The sequence below is a fragment of the Pyxicephalus adspersus genome, chromosome 2, assembly GCF_032062135.1.
Source record: "Pyxicephalus adspersus chromosome 2, UCB_Pads_2.0, whole genome shotgun sequence".
Taxonomy (NCBI): domain Eukaryota; kingdom Metazoa; phylum Chordata; class Amphibia; order Anura; family Pyxicephalidae; genus Pyxicephalus; species Pyxicephalus adspersus.
In genome coordinates this window covers 147984251-148004985 of record NC_092859.1, presented here as the reverse complement: position 1 = coordinate 148004985, position 20735 = coordinate 147984251, and the positions used below count along the sequence as shown (strand labels likewise).

Genomic DNA, 20735 nt, shown 5'->3' with positions numbered 1-20735 from the left:
TTAGCATTCCTCTGTATAGGACAGGTCTAACTACAAACATATGCTTGCTGTAAATATGTCATGAAATGCTCCATTACTATAGCCCAAAAGGGGCCTTATTCTACCCCACGGAGCTGCAACTGTTTTAAAACAAGTTGAATTTTATACTAAGGATGCTATAAATTTTGTGCCCCAGCTCAGCCTCATTCAGCTATACAGCAAGAGAATTGTACGTGCTTCATATCAAAATAAATCCAGATTTGTACGTCTGCTTAACTCGACACTGTATGTATAACCTGACAGCAGTCATACAAGAATCGCAGTATTTGCTGCCTCCCAAACATCTTCATTTATTAAAGGTTTGCAGATTGCAATACAAAATGTGTAAACAGAAAAAAAAGCAACTGCATATGATCTGTGTTATTGTACTATAATATCAATGTCTCAACATAGAAGGGTAGGCAATGTGTATTGTATTAATTGCACATGAATGAGTTTCTACACGATTCATGCTTGAAACATGTGGCCCCAGTATGGGCAACACCATGCTCTACCAGTGGGGAAGCACAGCAAAGAACTTTAATAGAAACAGGATGTCTGGCCTGTTTGTAGCTCTGTACTGCTGTCTATGTTACTACAGGGAAAACAAAACAACTACAGGTAGTCCCCAGGTTACCCCATACGACTGAGAGGGACTGTAGGTTAGTTCTTAAGTTGAATTTGTATGCAAGTCGAAACAGGTATATTGTTTTAATAAATGCAATTAGGACAGATGTTTGTCTGCAGCGTGGGGTCAGTTACTATATAAAATCCTCAGGGCAGGGTAATCACACAAAAAAAAAAAAACCTTAATGGAGCCTAGGCATTCATTAACTTCTGGAGCAAGCTGTGCTTTGATATGCAAAAAGAAACAGCTGCAGAATTTGTCTTGTTTATTAAAGAATTACAAGAGGCTGCAGAAATAGCTCAGTCTGGAAGATCACCCACAACCTCAGCTGTGTTTAGCAAAAGATTTCTTCTGCAAGTCATGCAAACCACCCCCTTAAAGCCTCCATCCTGCACACAGCGAGCAGGGAAGCCCGGTTTGTATCTAGGAGGCATCTGTATGTCAGATGTCTTTAACCCGGGACTACCTGTACAGGTTTTCACACATGGCCCAAGGAAATGAATGGTGACTGAACTGTAGATATACCACTGGTAAAGTTTTTTTTAATACTTTTAAATATACTCGATCAGGCAGGCCATTTTTGCAGAAAGAGACAGGCGATGTCCCTTCTGAAATAGTTCCTCCTACCTGCCTGGAAACTGCATGAGGTTGCTAGGATATCCACCAGTTCCAGGAGCGGAACTCCTGCATGGCAATTACGTCATCCTGACCTGAGCAATCAGGATGGCCAAGGATTGTGGTCAGGAAGAGAAAGACGGCAGCAACCGAAACGGGGACAGGTGAGTGGAATGGGTTTAGTTCCGCTTTATTACTATATAGTCTTTTTTTTAGTAATATATTACTAATTTTAAAAAAATGTCCAGACAAAAATGCAAACACTAGCATGAATTAAAACCCCAAGAACCTTCCATTTACAGGACACAAACAGAGCTGTGAGCTACATCCCGGAGGTGAATTCAGTTCACGGTTTTGAGGTTGTTTTTGGCAGCCACCGTACACTTATTTTTAATTATCCCCATTAATGATTAATAGAGGGAAATAGGAAAAACTACAACAGATTCTTAAGATGCCAATTAGTCTACAGTTGGATGCTAGGGGACGATTTCATTGCTTAAAGAGCTTTCCTTTTATGTGCACGCTCAAAGGGCAGAATAGGCTGTTTGGCACTAAAATGATTCATTTATAAAAGTGGTGATCAGCTAGAAATATAGCCAATTTCCCCCACCTCCTAGATTGCAAGCTCTTCAGGACAGGGTGCTCTCCACTTCCTGTGTCACTGTCTGTATCTGTCTGTCATTTGCAACCCCTATTTAATGTACAGGGCTGCGTAATATGCTGGCGCTATATAAATCCTGTTTATTAATATTAATTTGAAGCCACTTTTGCATATTCTGTTTGCCATATTTATATCATATTGCCAGATAGTATTCCCCAAATTGAGGCCACAATGGGGATCAGATTTGCAGCTGTTCCATATTTTAGAACAGATATTATTCAAGGAACGAAGCTTCTAAAAGTCACTATTATTGCCTGAATGTCATACTAAATATCGTTATTACTGCCTGATCAGTGGGGGAAAAAACCTGTCCTGCTATGGTGTTCCATAAGCGATTGGGTTTTGAAGGAAGTATGCATAAAGAAGTAGCAACCAGATTTTTAAAAAAGTGATCAGTATATATCAGAAATCCACAATTAATCTTCAATTGCTAATCGGAAACTCCATTCACTGGAACGTGGTAACCGATTGCTGCTTTTTCTAGCTGCGATCTTACTAAAAAATAGCTAATAAATTCCTCTAGACTTAAGCTGCGTACACACCTGCAATTTTTCTCGTTGGAAAGGATCTTTCACGATCCTTTCCAACGAGAAAAGACTGCACAATGCATGAACGATGCTGTACATACAGCACCATTCATGCTCTATGGAGAGGGGAGGGGGAGAGCGACGGAGTGGCACCCTGCTGCGCGCTCTCCCCTTCCCTTTCATTAGGATCGGTCGTCGTCCATCGTCCGTGGATCCGCCAGGACGGTCGTCGGACGATGACCGACTGTACACACAGCAGATTTTCGCCAGATAATTGGCCGATACCGATTATCGGGCGAGAAAAATTTGCCGTGTGTACGCAGCTTTACTATTGTTGATGCAGTAAACAGAGATCAGGGTGTTGTACAAAACAAAATCTGATCTCCATTGTAGCCTTTGGTGCTCTCCACTTCCAAAGCAACAAAGGCTTTCACTCATTTAAGGGCAGCACTCAGGCCTTTGCAGCGCTGGGTCCCAAGTTCATATCTTATCCAGGGCACTATCTGCATGGAGTTTGCAGGTTCTTCGTGTGTGTGTGTGTTTTTTTTTGGGGGGGGGGGGGTTTCACTGGGTACTCCAGGTTTCCTACCACAATCCAAATTCATGCAGTTAGGTTCATTGGCTTTGCTCAAAACAATTGTCCTTAGACTGTATTAATGACATGTGGCTATGGTACGGACATTAGATTGTGAGCCCCCATTAGACTGTGAGGGACAGCTAGTGACACGACTATGGACTTTATACAGCGCTGCGTAATATGTTGGCACTAAATAAATACTGGATGATAAAAATAATGTGGAAAAGCAAATCAAAAAAAGCTGTTTTTAAAGCCAAGTGGCACGTGGTGGAAAACCAACTGCTTTCCAGGAAAATGGAGTATAAAATCGCAATCTTGTAGCAAGAACATTGGTTGCACCTTCATTAAAAAAAAAAACAAGTCTCTGAAAAAGGAGAAAATTATAAAAGTGAACATATTTCCATTTGAAACTTTTAAATCATCCCCAAACATTCACATTGTGAGTATTGATATGACATTCCAGATGAAAGCAAATGCATTTCTAGAAATTTGGTGATCAATGAAATCCCATACTTCAAAGTTTCATACTTTGTTTCATTAAAGTCTGAGGTTTAAGGAATAGACGCCCATTCGGTAAATGAAGATCTGGATGACGTATGATAAATCCAAAAACCTTTTCACGCCTTGAATTTAATTCTCCTCCTTGACCTATTATAATAATTATAATAAATTCAGCAACAGACAAAACCTGTTTGTTGGTTGCCCATAATCTATTCTCTTAATAACAGGTGATATAATAAAGTACAATTAATCACCGTTTGAAAACAAACCTATGAGCAATTATTTATGACTGCTGTAATTTAATGCGATTGCAGCTGGCTTGAAAAGCACAAGCAGTCTATCCTTAGTCTCTGGGTCTGTACATCAACATACAGAATAGATATTAGTCACCGGCTTCTGTCTGCTCACAGTATTAACTATGCATAGGCCTGGCATTGGGTTACAGGATAAACACTCCTTTATGGCATTCAGATAACTGACCCCTTTAGGAAACACTTGGAAAAACACATTGGAAAGGTTAATTCCAAGAATGCCAAACCAACAACATAAAACAGAATTAGCAATAAACCGCTTGTAAGGCTACGTACACACGTCAGATGATTATCGTACGAGAATCGCCTCCTGATGGATCAACGAGAGATGAACGATCGTAATGAAAGTGAAGGGGAGAGAGCACAGCGGGGTGCTGCTCCATCGTTCTCCCCTCTCCATAGAGCAGAATGGTGCTGTATGTACAGCACTCTTTCAAGCATCGTTCAGTCTTTTGCGATCCTTCCCAAGGACAAATATTGCACGTGTGTACTCAGCATAACAATGATAATATGAAGGACTTTCTACTCTCACTAATGCAGGACAAATGTATGACTGCTTTCACTTCTCGGATCAGGGGAAAATGAGGACAATGAGTTACGGTTATCTGATAACCACCAAAAAAATCAAACATTGACTTTGAACACGCATGACACACAACATTAATCTAATGTAAATATTAGAAAAATACATATTGATGTTGTAGCATAGCCGGGTCAGATTAGGAATGAACATTCATCGCTCAGGACTTCCTTAGTATGCATTTGGTTTTTACCTAAGGGAGATTTGTGTTACTTTATAAAATATTTTACATGTGGGATTTTTTTCATGATTATTTTTTGCAGTTACATCCAAGAGAACAAAATTCTGTTGTGATGGAAGGGAGGAGGTGAGTGTATTTAAAAATTGCAAACAGGCAGCGGCAGTGTTCTCCCCAGATTTTATTTAAAGCTAGGTAGAAAAGCTGTAGGCGGGTGCCAGCCCCTGTATTGTGGCCCAAATTTTTAGTAACCAACCAAAAACAGCCGGGTGGTTAGTGAAAAGTGCTGGGTGGTGCGCCCAGCTAATAGGGGCTGGGGAGAACACTGGGCAGGTAAGGTTTTCTTTTTGCACAAAGGACATAGCCTGTCCCGTATGCAATAAAGAACATGCCTGATTACAATTTTTTTTTTTTATTATTTCTAGCCTTTAGTTCTGTTTTAGAGGGCTGGTTTACACTAGCTGTCTTGGTCAATTCTGTTCTATGGCAGGAACAAGACAATAAAGTTGATGTTTTCTTACATGGTAGCATCTCCCTGCAACAGCTCCAAAGGCAATGAATGGGGTAGCGGTGACCAGAACTAGTATTGTGCAGTGCCACAAGCCATATGGGTACACACACATTGTACCCACGCGGCTGTTTGTGGGTAATTTATAAAAAGTTGGGTCACAATCCAGGGGGGCTGCAACCCACCTACACTTTCTTCCAACCCGGCTTTAAAATATTTCTGAGTTCAACACTGCACTGGTTTGTTTTGCAAGGTGCCAGCTGCATGGAGACATGCGGGACTGAATAGTTCAGAAGTCTGAACTTGCCCCAAGCAACACCCATCACCAATGCATAAAAATGCATGAACTGTGGTGTGAACCTACACTAGGACATACTTCATTCACCTGCACAATTTTACAACCTGCTTATTCCTAGCATATCAAGGCAATATAAATCCATTATCAAGTGCAGCAAAGTTTAATTTTGTGGTACCGTATCTTCCACCAATTTTAATATGTAAAAATGTAAAACAAAATGTATTGAATGCAAATGCAGTGTTCAACCCAGAACTTTTTTTAAGCTGGGTGGGAAGAAATAGTGGGTGGCAACCCTTGTATTGTGACTCAAACTCAAAAACAGCCGAGGGGTATTGAAAAGTTCCAGGTGGTGCGCCTGGCTAAAAGGGCCTGGGGAGAATGCTGTGCATGTATTCAAATGCATTCCAAGTTTCCGCAGGCACTCATACTTTTACTTGGTTTGCTTCCCTGTAACTAGAATCAAAGTTTAGGCAGAGATATGGACTGCTGGGTATGATGGCACCAATTCGCCCAATGCAGTCATACGTAGTCATTCAGACCATAGCATACCTTGAATTTTCAGGTATTTCCTTCAGATCCCATTGTTAAAAATTATTATGGATATGTATATACTGCTGGAGGAAAGGGGTAGAATTAGGTATTTAAAAAAACAAAGGAAATGTTAGCTTAAAGAAACAAAATTAATATCCACACCCTGTGTCACCAGGTGCAATGCAACACAAACACATTACACGGCAATATATGTGGTAAATTCATACCTACATATTAGCCGTACTCAAAAGTAACTTATAATCAAATCCCAACCATACATAAATCAATGAGGCCTCTAGCAGACCAGATACCCATTCAAAATACAAATGCTACCCAACAATATAGGATATGGAAAGCTGACTCGAAGCCTGTGTTTGTCATGACCAACACCACATTCCAACAGGACCATATTCCAAGGGTAATATTTAGTTAGCTGATGTTAATATTCTCTGTGTATTGACTGAAAAGGAAAATGTGGCAATTGTAGCTGAAGCCAATCAATAAACCTAATTATGGCACGCATTAACTCAAGACAAAAACAAGGATGTCATCAGAACGAGGTGATGTCACGCAGGATTAGTCACACGCTATGAAGCCACTTGACAATTCCATAAGCCCTTTGCACTTACAAAACTTCATAGATATGTTCTTTGGAAATATACTAAAAGCTTTCTCTGCCACAAGCTTTTCCCAGCCAGGGGTTACGAAGAATCAAGGGAACCCAAGGGTAAGTTAATTCCCAGCACCATGGGACTTCTGCAGGGGGAATGAACTACGCAGACAGATTTGGCAAAGGTTGCAGACATGTTTTTATGACTGTAATGATGATAGTCAATTCTTTACGGTCTTTATTGAAATTTCACACAATTATTGTAGGGCCTAAACACAGCAAACAGAAGATTGCAATGTTGTCAAAGTGCTAATAAAGTCTTGAAGACCCCTGGCAAAGTACACCCCATGGACTCCTTTACCTGAGGAGGTAGAACAGCTCCATAGAAATCAATGGAGCCATACTGCACAAACAGGAGAGAGGAATTACAGACGTGGAATGTAAAAATGCACACTGGCTCTTTGGATAATAGCAAATTCTTAACTTTCAGAAGGGTGGGTGGGAATACTGGAATTTAGGTGCATGTAATCTTTACAGAATACAAATAACCTCAGTTTAGCTAAATGAAATGCATTTGCAGGTTTAATATATATGTTATAAGGCCACATTCTGGACCAGGGTTTCCCAACCAGGGTTCTGTAGAGCCCTGGGATTACTCTACGAGTTGCTAGGGGTTCCTTGAGCAATTTGTGCCTCTCAGGTCAGTATTATCACAAATGGATTTTTTGGTTGTAAGGGTGACATTATTCTCAATGGCCAGCAATGTGAGAGGAATTCTTCCCAATTACCCCCATATGAATATATTGTGAGCTGTGGATATAGTAAATTATAAAAGGGGTTCCCTGAAGACCCAAAAGTTATATCAAGGGTTCCCTCATGTTCAAAGTTTTGAGAAACACTGTTCTGAAGCATAGCTTATATTTTATTAGAAGAATCTCTGCAACCCATAACCCAGCCATACTTATGCGGATATAAATCCTATATCTGTAAGTGATCCTGTCATGACCAACACACAGGGGAAGCCATTGTGGCCTCCTAAAAAAAAATGCTTGCTGCCTATGTCTGGTATTAATTGTTTAAAAGTCACAATCTCAGAATAGGCAAGATGTAAGATGAAGGATGAGGATTCTTTTTTGTCTGCTTGATACAGGCATTGAGGTTAACGCATCACTAAGACAGCTAGGTAGGTGGCAATTTATGGTCAGTAATGGAGACCTTGATGATGCTCCAATGACAGGTTTCCAGTAGGAATGCAAACTGAAAAATCTTCATTTAGTTCTCCGGGCTGTGATTCTAAATGACATACACCAGAACCCCTACAGTTCTGACTACAGAAATACCAAGGCTTCTTCTGCAGATATTTAACAAAACAAAGAAAAGGTGAGTGCAGGACATTATATTGGCCTTAGCCGTTAAGACACCCTTACAAAAATGTAAATATCCTTCCCCCTGTAAAGATAATAAGGGGCATTTTATATGTCAATTACAATTTACACTTCAAGTACATATTTTGGGATGTTCCTGCATGAAGTTTAATTATAGATGTCTGCAGACAGACGATAGGAGGCCGTCAATTCAGCCCTTGAAGTCAATTGGATTTTAATGTCTGTGTATGGACACACTAAATTCAGACCTGCGAATCCCCAGAATATCCAACAGATAATAAGAACATGGGCAGTTTAGCTAATCAACAACCCAAAATGGAAATGTATTGCTTGGAATTTCCCCCTTAAATAACCTGGAAAGGGAAGATAGATTTACGAAATTCAGGAGCCCAGAATTCCAATTAAAACAAAAGTTCCACATTAAAATTTTCAGATCAAAATACCCCTAGCCCTCGGTGGGACTAAATGAATGAACTGCTCAGGCAGCATCATCCCGGCCTAGGCAACCAAGATGGCCAAAGATTGCAACTAGGAAGAGAAAAAGATGGGTATCAATGGTTGGTACCAACAAGCTTTGGTCACCTGCAGAAGTCTGACCCTTGCTTGGTACCTACAGCTTGGGTCAATTAAAGAGATCATTGACGCTGCTTGGTCCCAACAGCTTTGGACACCCATAGTCATTAATTACGCTTGCTTAGTGTCAAGAGCTTTGGTCACCCATAGACATCAATGGCGTTTGCATGGTACTAGGTCTCAGCTAGCAATAGTGTCGCAATTAAATGCAGCTAGCTGAAGGGATGTAATAAAGCAGCAGAGACCACACTCCCCTGCAGGTAGTGAATTTTTTTCCCTGCCTGCATGCTCAAAAAGGGAATTTATTCCCACTAAGGGGAAAGATATGCCGATCTGACACATGCAAAGCGAGATCAACTCTCTTTTTTCCTACTGTAAAGCAGGCTACGTCTCCCAACCTCACACATGCGCAAGGCGAGATTGGGTGACGTAACAAGACGACCGGAAAAGAAGACTAAAGATGACGGTGCCTGGCACAGATCAAGAAGATATCAAGGACGATGTTAGACCGGTTTGAGGGAAGGTCCAGCACCATTGAGGGATCTGCAAGATTAAAGGTAACTAATTTTTTTTATTTTCATTTTAGCTCCACTTTAACAATAGCAGCTTGGAAATATGTTTAGAGAGCGATATCTTATGTCCTATTTCCAGCAGAGCCACCAGGGACAATGGGTCTTCTGGGTAACACGCTGTACATATGTTTACAATGAAAAACGAACAATATGTTATAGATTGCAAGAACTACAGCTCAGCACTGGAGACACAAACATGTAGAAATGTTCCAGAAGTTAAACATAATAGTTTCAAGTTCTTCCATCCTTCCTGAGCACAAGATTCATTTTTTATAACACCAGGACAGAAGAGTGGAAAACATTAGGACACAAAGCACTTAAAAAGGAAGAACTTGTAAATTAAAAACAGAAAAGAAAGGAAAGAAGTATATTGGGCCCCCTGTAATTGAATGTGACAGAGCGAGCGATGAAGAAACAAGGTTTGTAGAGCTACATAAACATCAGTAAGCTGAAGAAAATGTTTACCAAAAAAATACAAATCTGTGTCCTCGCAGTTCCTTAGGATTTCGTAGGCACCTTAGGCTACCCAAGCGACTAACAAGCCATGAAATATTATTAGCACATACCCCAATGGGCAGCTACTTAGGACACAGCTGGAGAGCGAATTGAGCCTGGAGCCTTGTATGCTCCTCTCACCTTACCTGCCCTGGATCTGTATCACACACGGCCGTCTGTTTACGTTCACAGATCACAGCGAGACATTCATCTGTTATTCCCATTGTGATTGGTGGATTGTTATGAACCAACGCTCAGCACAAATGGAGCAGGATCACATTCACTATGTGCAATGATGCTTTAACATGCTCATCAAAGATTTAACACTCCGATTATTACTCTAGATATACATATGAATAGGAACAGTCTAATGTAAAATATCTTATTATGGAGCACTCATTTTTACCATTATCTATGCAGGTGATGCTGTCGCACTGAGCTACAACACTTGTTCCTACTATAGCACAGGCGGCAAGTCACCGTACATCCTTAAGAGCGGTCCATTCATTCGTTTTGGGTTTTTTTTTCATTCCATTTGAATGAGCTGTCCAATACAGGGGACCAAAAACTTGTGAATGGTGCAAAAAGAGCAGCAACAGCACCACAGTGCCTAATCAATATGGATTTGGGGTGGCAAAAATCAATGGAAATGCAGGACACGAAGCATGTGATGTGCATTGCGTTATTGCAGGATTTATGCAGAAATCCATGCAATAACAAAATGCACATCACATGCTTTGTGTGCTGCAATTCCATTGATTCTTGGCGCCCCCAATCCAAGAAACAGATTCTTCCCCTTTAGCTGGGCGCACCACGTGTCACTTTTCAGTAACTACCCGGCTGTTACTTCCTGGACTGTGCTACAACTCCACGGCAACTGGGTGTAAATGCTGGGGGTAAATGGATCTGGACCAGGATTCAAAATAATTTGCTAGCAAATGACTTTGGAGAAATCCATTCCAGGTTTGCCGGATCACCCATCTTCACTGATGAAAGTGTATTGTCTTCAGCCTTGGAGGACTTTCATGAACTTGGCCCACTGTCTCCATTTAAATTTTGCACTTACTTCATGTCAACATGGCAGTGTTCGAGAGGAACATGAAGCAAAGTAAAATAGTGAGTCGGCAATAAAAAAACATTTCTGTCAGTAGCAAGAGTTAGGATTAGATTTTTATTTATTGCCATCTGTATCATGTTGACTACCATTAATCTTACAAAAAAAAAAAATTCCATTCGGTTCTTTTGGCAGGAGCTGGAGTCACTTGATTGCAAAGTGTGTGCAGCATCTGGCGGCCCTAAAAATCATTATTTGTGAAGTGCGGGACTTCCCTGGAGATAAAGGCGGCTGGAAGCTGAACAATTAAACCCCAGGAAATGTCCTGAGGGGAGAAGAAGAGACAGAGACAGAGTCTTGCTCCTGTTATATGAAATCCACTTCCCTCAGCATTCTTTCAGATGTGCCAGCACTGTGATCATACCTACAGATTACACAGACCAATCTTATAAGATATCCAGTTGTTATTTAAAGGTGATCTTCAGGCAGATATAAAAGTCATATAATGAATGTCTGCATTTCTTAGATTGTAAGCTCTTCGGGGGCAGGGTCCTCTCTTCCTCCTAAGTCACTGTCTGTATTCGTCTGTTATTTGCAACCCCTATTTAACGTAGAGCGCTGTGTAATATGTTGGTGCTATATAAATACTGTTTAATAATAAATGTTAGTAAATGGGTAAGTTAATGGACATTAGAAAGACATTCGGCCAGTTCTCATCACTCTAAGGCTAAGAAAATGATAAAAGTATTTTTAAATGCAAGTGGAATCTAGATTTTACCAAGGGGCAGTCACTTGTAACCTCTGTACAGCAGTGCTCAGGGTGAAAGAGGAGCAGCACCAGGAATTATTTAGGCTTCAGTGCAAGAAACATGATCAAAGCAAATTTAAAAAAAAAAAACTAACAATACTGCTGCTTCTCCATGCGCAGTCCAATCACATCCTAAATTATCTCTTGTTATTAAAACACAGCATAAATGTTTTTTTTTTTTTTTTTCTGTGAGACAGATATATTTTGCAGTCTTCCCTACAATTTGATGTTTCATTTCCCTCCCAATGTGTCATGCCTGAGGCTCACTGAGAAAGAAATGAGTTAGACTACATAAACATGTCAGAATATTCTCGTCTGATAATCACCCCAGGACCGATATCGGATGAGAACCTGACATGTGTACAGCATTCGTCCAAGTCATTTATGGATCGGTCCTGGTGGATCCACGAACGACTAACGCAAGTGAGGGGGAGAGAGCACAGCGGGGTGCCGCTCGTCGTTCTCCCCTCTCCATAGAACAGAATGGTGCTGTATGTACACCACTACTTCATGCATCTTTCAGTCTTTTACCCTTGGAAAGGATCCTTCATGACCCTTACCAAAGACAAAAGTATAACGTGTACGAAGCCTAAGACACTTATGGAATAAAATGCTTTTAAAATAATTTTAAGACATATAATTTGATCGGGACAGATTGACGTTCAAAGGGAATGCTTGTGAACCGGCAAGAAAACATTTTGGGGGGTACTGTGCTGGAACGTATGGCATTAGGTAGACACTCTGCCATATTTCCCTCATTTCAATAAAACATCCTTTTCATTTTCTAGTCCATCATAAACAACTAGTAACACTGTTTGAGAACTTTGCATTTTAAAGTTTGCATAACCAGGCAGGGTCAGTATTGGGGAAAGAACACGTGACGTCCCTTCTACAATAATGTGTCTTACACCTGGCACATGTACATGTGTAGCTTTGGTTCCCATCAAAATCTTAGCAATCCTGCTTCCCTTGCATGTGCCGGGATGAATGAATGTTATCCCAGAATGGTCAATCAAGATGACGGAAGAAGAGAAGAAAGATGGTGGCGGTCTGCAGTGCAACGTAGACAGGCGAGTTGTGCGGATTTAGTTCCACTTTAACTACTAGAAACCAATATAAAAAAAACATTTTACATCGGTTTAAGCAAGAATCAAAACAATCCTGGTAAGTAGAGGCCCTGGGCCGCAGTTCGGTCACCACAGATCTAAAGTACTATTTCCCTGTTATTTCAGGATCAAATTTTGGAGCAAATCACAACAGTTTCTCTCATCCAGTTGAGGGCGATTGTTTAAAATACAAACATTAGGTGTAAACATACAGTGATCTAACCCAGGCCTTTTAGCTGGGCACACCACCTGGGTCACAATACTGGGGTAGCCAAGGGCCTACAGCTTTTGTAACACAGTAGTGTTCTCCCCAGCCCTTTTTAGCTGGGCGCACCACCCGACACTTCAGTATTCACTGAGCAGTTTTTGGGTGGTTACTGAAAAGTTGGTTTACAACACAGTGGTGCCACCTGCTAGAATTTCCCCTGGGTTGAACATGGTTACATATAATAACATGATGAGCGAGGATGACTGTAGCGGGTGCAACCATCCAACCCTACCTATACAAGGTGTAACGCCTATGACAACTATACTACCGGTGTCACCAGAGAGTTTAATATGCAACGTGACAGCTTGCACTGGCAAATGTAATCCGGCAGCTGTAAAACAGTAAAGAGAAAAGAAAACAAGTCCATGAACTTTGGCCAAGTCAGAAGCAGTAAGATAAAAGCAAAATAAAATAATTATCCGTAATACAGCAGCATATGAGGCACCTTTACTAGTCAATATGTCTTAGGTCAAGACGTGATGTAAATTGTGGTCAATGGGCCAGGATGCTCATCGTATTCACAATGATGGATATGTGGATACAAGAATAAATGTGTTTCCTTCCATGAAAAGGCTAGCACATCCTTTTAACGTCATTAAAACAATTACTCATACCTAAGGGACATCCAAAACAAAGTCATGGGAATTTAGTGTTAGCAAAGGAACGAAAAAACGGTTTGTTACAAAATCCCAAGTTTTTATATTCTGGAAAGTAGACGTCAAATAATAAAATGAAAATAAAGAGTAATTAGGACTAAAAGATACTGTACGGTATTACACAAGCTGAAATAATCAGCCGATTCATACATCCCCAGAGTGATAGCATTGTTAATCCCTTCCACATCTGGTTGCTGCAGCAGTTACCATATAAGCCACTTATATGGGGCCGATATGAATCAGAAACCAAGAGGGTTCATGCACCAGCACACAAATCCCTTTCATACACAAATGGAGAAAATACCAGAGACAGAAGTACAGGTTTATTGGAAGGCTTTGGTATCTTGGAAAGTTATCTGAGGTTGCAGATGTCCTAGAAATTGTCAAATGGATATCTGGCAGCAATGAATGATTGCCAAGCAATATGATTGTAATTTGTAGGGCATGAAATCCAAATTATTAATATTAAATATTAAACAGGATTTATATAGCACCAACATTTTACTGGTGCTGTAAAATAAACAGGGGGTGCAAATGACAGATACAGACAGACAAAGGAGAAGAAAAGCTAACAAATTCAATTATTTTGCTTGCAACTTCCAGCCCCCCGCACACTTTCATTTTAAAATCTTTATAAAAACCTGATCTCCTGATCAGTGGTCCTCCATCAGTGGTGAGCAAGCTCAGATTAATGCTCTGCAGACTTTTCCTGCAAGTTCATGGCAGGCCAATACCAATACCGCCATGGTACCATGACCCCCTCCACTTACAGTAAGTGGGTTGAATGTTGTTGGGTGTCATTCAACCAGGAAAACAACCAACACTGGATTGCAGATAAATTTTGCCCTTGGACTGACCCTAGGAAAGCTGGAGTTTGCCTGTAACCTGATCCTGTGGGAGGTTAAAAAACACCACCAGGAGTTATACCTAACAAAGAAAACAGCTTAATATACTTATCTGTCTGGTGGCTGGATTGCAGACACTTTGCTGTGCAGAATAATAAAAGCCCCAAAAATTTCAGCAAACCAGCCAGTGGTAAGGTAGGCATAAAGCATAAGGCATTAATCAGGCGGAAATTATTATTCAGTATTTATATAGCGCTGACATATTACACAGCGCTGTAAAAAGTCCATAGTGATATCACTAGCTGTCCCTCACAATCTAATGTCCCTACCATAGTCATATGTCATCAATACAATCCAAAGTCAATTTTGGGGGGAAGCCAATTAACCTAACTGCATGTTTTTGGAGTATGGGGAGAAACCCACCCAAACACAGGGAGAACCTGGGACCCAAGCACTGCAAAGGCCAGAGTGCTAACCACTGAGCCATCGTGCTGCCCAGGGAATTGTTGCTTTCCTAAGCAGTAGCCCTTTAGTTGTATAAACTTTTTTTTATATCACTACACTTTTGTGGTTACATGTGCAGCCAAGCATGTGGAGCATTACTTTACTTTTCACATAGTTTTATCTTTAAATAAGTTTTAAAACGTAGTAAGGTCTCATTTCCAAACCTCAACTACCTTAAAACCTTACCTAAAATTTACACCCAGAAGTGAATAAAAATCATCCCAGTGACTAACAAAGGGCACCTAAAGTAATCCCACTGGTGTGCGAACCTATACTGCTCTGAGAATCCTTTGTCAGAGTAAATGTTTACTAATGCATGTGGCTGATGCAACAAAAAATGTGATGTTAAAGTTTAATGAGCATTCAGTTGGGGCTTCGAACAGAGAAGCAGACAAGTCATAAAGCTGTTAGAACATTAAATTGTGAAATATTCTTAAGCATAATAAATTTTGAAATATTCTTAAGCACACAAGTCACCATCTCTAGAAATATGTCCGATGTCACAGGGCCAGAGGAACCTTTAGCTTGTGGGCTTTCATATAATATGCACCCCAGTGGGGTCCGTTCCCAACTTCCCAAGTCAGAGTCAACATTCTGAATTCAGTGTTTAATCCATTAGTTTTCATAAGCTGGGTGGCAGCCCTGTTTTTGTGACCCACCGCTTTAATAACCACCCAAAAACAACCAGGCGGTTACTGAAAAAAAAGGTTGGTGCGCCCAGCTAAAAGGGTCTGGGTAAAACGCTGGAATTTAAGTTTCTTGAATGGTGATAACTAAAAAAAATAATTACTAGCATTATACTGTCCTGGTGCTGAATGATTTGGGATCCTAATGGGATAAGAAGGTAGATAAAGTTTTAAAAAAATTGGTTATACAAGGTTCTAAAAAGCACACGACTGATTGCATGGAGCCTAAGTCAGGGGTATTGCATGCCTTAGGTAGCTTCCTTAAGCTTAAAGAGGATAATAACTTTTCCCAAAAAGTTTTCAGTTTGTTTTTCAATTGCTTAGTGGTTAAAAAAAAAAAAAAAAACCCGTGCTTCTAAAAGACAATTTTGGGATGAAGGCCATTTGTCTACCACAGCCCAAATCAAAGCAAAGGGTTAGGTGACGGTGTATGGGCACTATAAGGGGACTAAACAGGAAAAATAAAAGTCTCCAATGCCAGCGCTCAGGTCCAATCATGACAGCAGAAGGTTTTTAATTGGGCAAACTAAAGTATCTCAGAGATTCATTATCTTGGGATGTTGGGAATACCAACTCCCCAGACATGACATAGCCTGGGTACACATGTGCGATAATTTCAATCTTTCACGACCTTTCCAAAACTGAACAATGCATGAACAAGTGCTGTACATACAGCGCTATGGAGCGGTGAAAATGGCGGAGCGGCACCCTGCTGTGCTCTCTTTCACGTAAATTACGATCGTTCGTGGATCCGTCAGGACGGACGGACGAGCGCTGTGCTCATGCTAGATTCTTGCCCAATATCAGCCCTGAGGCAATATTTGGATGACAATCATCTGACGTGTGTATGTAGCCTTATTATGGGGAATACTAGTAGTTGGCACCTGTCCTGGCAAGAAAACAAGAAGATGGTTATATTTTTACATCCATCTCTATTTTCCTATGCCAAGTCTGCAGTGGATCTGATGAAAAGATATCCGTTCAGGCAGTGAACACATACGCCATGTCTGAGGATGACATGCAGAGAACCGGCCATATGTAAAGCTCCTCTAAGTGGGGGGATCAGCTGTTCCATGGTGCACATAATGTCCTCCTATAGTGCCTAAAGTAATTAAGTCAACCAGAGTAACCGTCCAATACAACTCCCGACCCCATTAACATCTCAATTATTACATACAGCTGAAACGTGGAATTAGATTTCTGAAAGAATTGTTTTTAGAACAGAATACACTGGTAATAATCATATATCATAGATTGTAAGCTCTTCTGGGCAGGGTCCTCTCGTTCTCTTCTTTCATCGTCTGTTATTTACAACCCCTAATGTACAGCACTGCGTAATATGTTGGCGCTATATACTGTCTAATAATAATATGAAAGGCCAATAAAATACTTTAAAATGTTTGATTGGCCTGATTGGGTCACTTTTATTTGATTTGGTTTAACAAGCAGGAAGGACACTTATGGGAAGACAAGCCGCCATGCATGGCACAGTGTAATGCGACCACTGTAATGTTTAATGCCAGCTTGTTTTACCAATGTACGCCATGCCAGAGGCATCGAGCTGGCACTGCCCTATACAAGGAGTTCCTGACACTTCTTACCATAAGAATATGGTATAGGAAAGGTTTCCTAATTCCATAACCCAAGAGGGCCCAATGGAGGCTCTGCCAAAGACTCCACATGGGTCAGGCCTGCCACGAATGGCAGCCACAGGGGCAACGCTTCCAGCTATGATAAAATTAAATTAAAAACACTTCCACTTTTTTCTTTGATGGCAAATCTTCACCTTTTGTGTTCAGCTTCACTTGAGGGAAGGAGCATGGGCCGATATTTATACCCAACCACCCTCTACCCTCATCCCGGTCTCTGTACATTACAGAAGAAGCCTCTGCGTACAGGGTGACCCACTGGGTCTGGCTGATCTAATTATCCCCAATGCCTTAATAAATCTCCCCCCACCATACATAGGAGCCTACTAGACAAGACATACAAGGCCCAATCTCATATCTACTGGTTCTCCAAATACAAAAGGTATTGAATGTATACCTACCAGGTCACCCCTATATATACCCCTGGGCCTCATTTTATACCCACTGAGCCCCTACTACATACCAGGTACCCCCATATATAGCAGCCCCCCTTCTATACATTCCAGGTACCCCATAAATAGCCCCCTAAACATTTAAGATAACCCCATATATAGTAACCCCCTCCCCCATACATACCAGACTCCCCATATATCCCCCTCTATACATACCAGAAACCGCATATACCCACCGATCATACTTGGTACCCCATACATGACACCGGGCACCCCACATAATCCCCCACCACCACCCATATACACAAGATACCCCATATACCCCACACCCTTATACATCAGATACTACATAGACTCTTCCTCACATACCCCAGGTAACCCCACATATACCAGGTACCCAATATAGCACCACTACATACTCCAGGTACCCCATATAACCCCCCTACACACATACTCCAGATAGCCCCCTCCCCCATATCACCCCTACATACCCCATATCCTCCCCCATATACCCCAGGTACCCCAAATCCCCCCCATCCGTACCGGGTCCTGAGGGCGTGCCAGGCGGCCTCGATGTCGGCGTAGAGGTTCTTCTCGCTGGGTTTGCCGCTGCTCACCCCGTACCCGGAGTAGTCATAGGAGAAGACGTTGCAGTTGATCCGGGAGCCCAGGCCGATGTAGAAGCTGCACATCTGGCCCAGATCCACCGCATTGCCGTGTGAGAAGAGCAGGGTGTAGCGGCTGCCGGGGGCGCAGCGGACGAACATACAGCCCAGGCAGCTCCCCCTCTCCGTCCGCCACCGGAAAACCTCCACCGCGTCCAGCTCCCGCTGCGAGTACTGCCAGTCCGCCCGCTCCGTCAGGTGAAGGCTGCAGGGAGGGGGAGGGCAGGCCGCGGGCTCTCCCCCCTGCTCCTCCGCCTGGGCCGCCACCTCGGTCTCTCGCACCGTGTAGGTGGGCTCCGGGGGCAGGAAGGCCAGCTTGGCGGCGATACGGCTCGGACACGGCGGGCAGCAGAAGAGCCAGCACAGCTCCCCCAGAGAGAAGCCGTTCATTCTCGGACCCTGCTCGGGCATTGGGAGAGGGGGCGGCGGCTACCTGAGGACACGCGAAGCCGGGGCTCGGAAAGCCCGAAACGTCACAAACACCGGGCCTGGCAGCGGCTCATCTGACTGCGGCTACCGCCCGGCCTAGCTCCTACTTCCGGGGAACCACAGGAACACCCCGGGCCGGAGAGATGGGGAGGTGCTGCCCCCTAGCATGGCGGAGATGTACTGCAGGAGGGGATGGGGAGGGAGGGGAGGAGGGATTGTAAGGACCTCAATATAGGGAGAGCGGTGACCCCAATACACAGGGTGGGGGGACCCCAATTACAGGGAGAACGGTGACCCCAATACAGGGAGAGCAGTGACCCCAATACATGGAGAGCGGTGACCCCAAAACGGGTGATAGGGGGCGCTGTGACCCCAATACATAGGGTGCGGGGACCCCAATACAGGGAGAGTGATGACCCCAATACATGAAGAGCAGTGACCCCAATACAGAGGGTGCAGGGACCCCAATACAGAGGGTGCGGGGACCCCAATATAGGAAGAGCAGTGACCCCAATACAGGGGTGATAGGGGCTGCGGGGACCCCAATATAGGAAGAGCAGTGACCCCAATACTCCATCCTTGCAAACATAGCTAAAGGTAACTTGTACTTTGTCAATGCAACAAGTTTACTTTAACCAAACTGTTGCTTAGTTTTGTCCTGGGGGGTGAAGAGGGGAAGCCCTGTAAACTTCCCAAGTCTTAACTTTAAGCATAAATAGGGCTACATGACAATGATAGTTGCCTTGATAAGTTAGGATAACAATTTCACTATTGATACAAAGTTCGCTCAGCATGCGCTATGTATTTTTACTGAGCTGTACCACAATGTGACTGTGTAAAGGTCCCATATACTTCCCTAGTCACTTATACAGCTTTATATTCGGTAGGTAAGCATTTAAAGCAAAGCACCACCCAGGCAGATAAAGACACAGATCAAATTCTCATAATTGTAATTGTGTGCAGCTACTTTTGCAATTTACACACCCCTCTCTCCATGGGGCAACATCACTTTTCAGAGGCTGAGGCTTTCCCTGTTACCTCCAGACCTTCTTTGTGGACTGAGAATTTACAAAACTAGTTGGTGAATGTAGAAAATCTGAAAAAAATCTAGTGCCAGGCCATAATGTGCACTTACCTGCCAAATCAATGCCCCAGCTCCCCTCCTCCAGCAATGTGATGGCTGTGGTATCCTTCATTGCTTTTTTGTGATGCACCCAGTCTTCTTTGAGGTTTGAGGTCTTTGATGAACAGGCATGTTCATCAAAGATATGATGGCTGCAATGTCGTCAGCTATCTTCATTGAGAGTGTGTGGATAACATAACTTATGTGCATTGGCATGGGAGCTACTTTATCCAGGACACTTACCTGCCAAAGGGTCCCTGCCAGAGATATGATGACTGCAATGGCTCTATTGCTCCATCATGGGCTTTGACATCTTTGATGACAGATTGGAAATCTTTATCTATCTTCATTGGGCATGTGTGAATAACATAGCTCCTATGCATGGGAATGGGGGTTATTTCATCCAGGACACTAACCTGTCAAAGGGCCCCCACCAGCAATGTGATGATTGTGGTGTACCTCATTGCTCCATTCTGGCCATTCTTCACGCGGTCTTCTTCCAGGTTTGACATCTTCATTAGACATGTGTGGCTAACATAGCTCCTTCTCATTGTCATAGGAGCTACTTCATCTAGCACACTTACATGCCAAGGAGTCCCCTGTCAGCAATCAGTCGTCATTGCTCCATCCTGGGCTTTGTCATCTTCGCCCGGTCTTCTTCCAGATTTGAAGCCATTCCGCCATTTTCATTGGGCATGTCTGGATAACAGAGCTCCTGTGCATAGAAATGGGAGCTACTTCATCTGGAGCACTGACCTGCCAAAGGGCTCTCTGCCAACAATGTCATGGCTATGGTGCCCCTCATTGCTCGGTTGTGGGCTTTGTCATCTTTGCCAGATTTTCTTCCAGATTATAAATTCTCAGCTATCTTTGTTGGGCATGTGTGCATAACTTGTGCATGGGAATGGGAGTTACTTCATTTAGGACACTAACCTGTCAAAAGCCCCCCTGTCTGCCATGTGATGGCCATAATGCTCTCATT

The 20735-nt window shown here is 42.6% G+C and overlaps 1 protein-coding gene across 1 annotated transcript in view; it reads right to left on the bottom strand.

Annotated features, from left to right (window-relative positions):
* The window catches only part of ABHD17C (abhydrolase domain containing 17C, depalmitoylase), a 32496-nt gene extending 13733 nt beyond the window's left edge, over positions 1-18763 (bottom strand). Inside the window, exon 1 of the mRNA XM_072402728.1 lies at positions 18080-18763. Within this exon, the coding sequence (XP_072258829.1) occupies positions 18080-18612 (533 nt within the window). The 5' untranslated portion in view covers positions 18613-18763. The remainder of the gene's footprint in view (positions 1-18079) is intronic.
* Positions 18764-20735: the final 1972 nt, after the last annotated feature.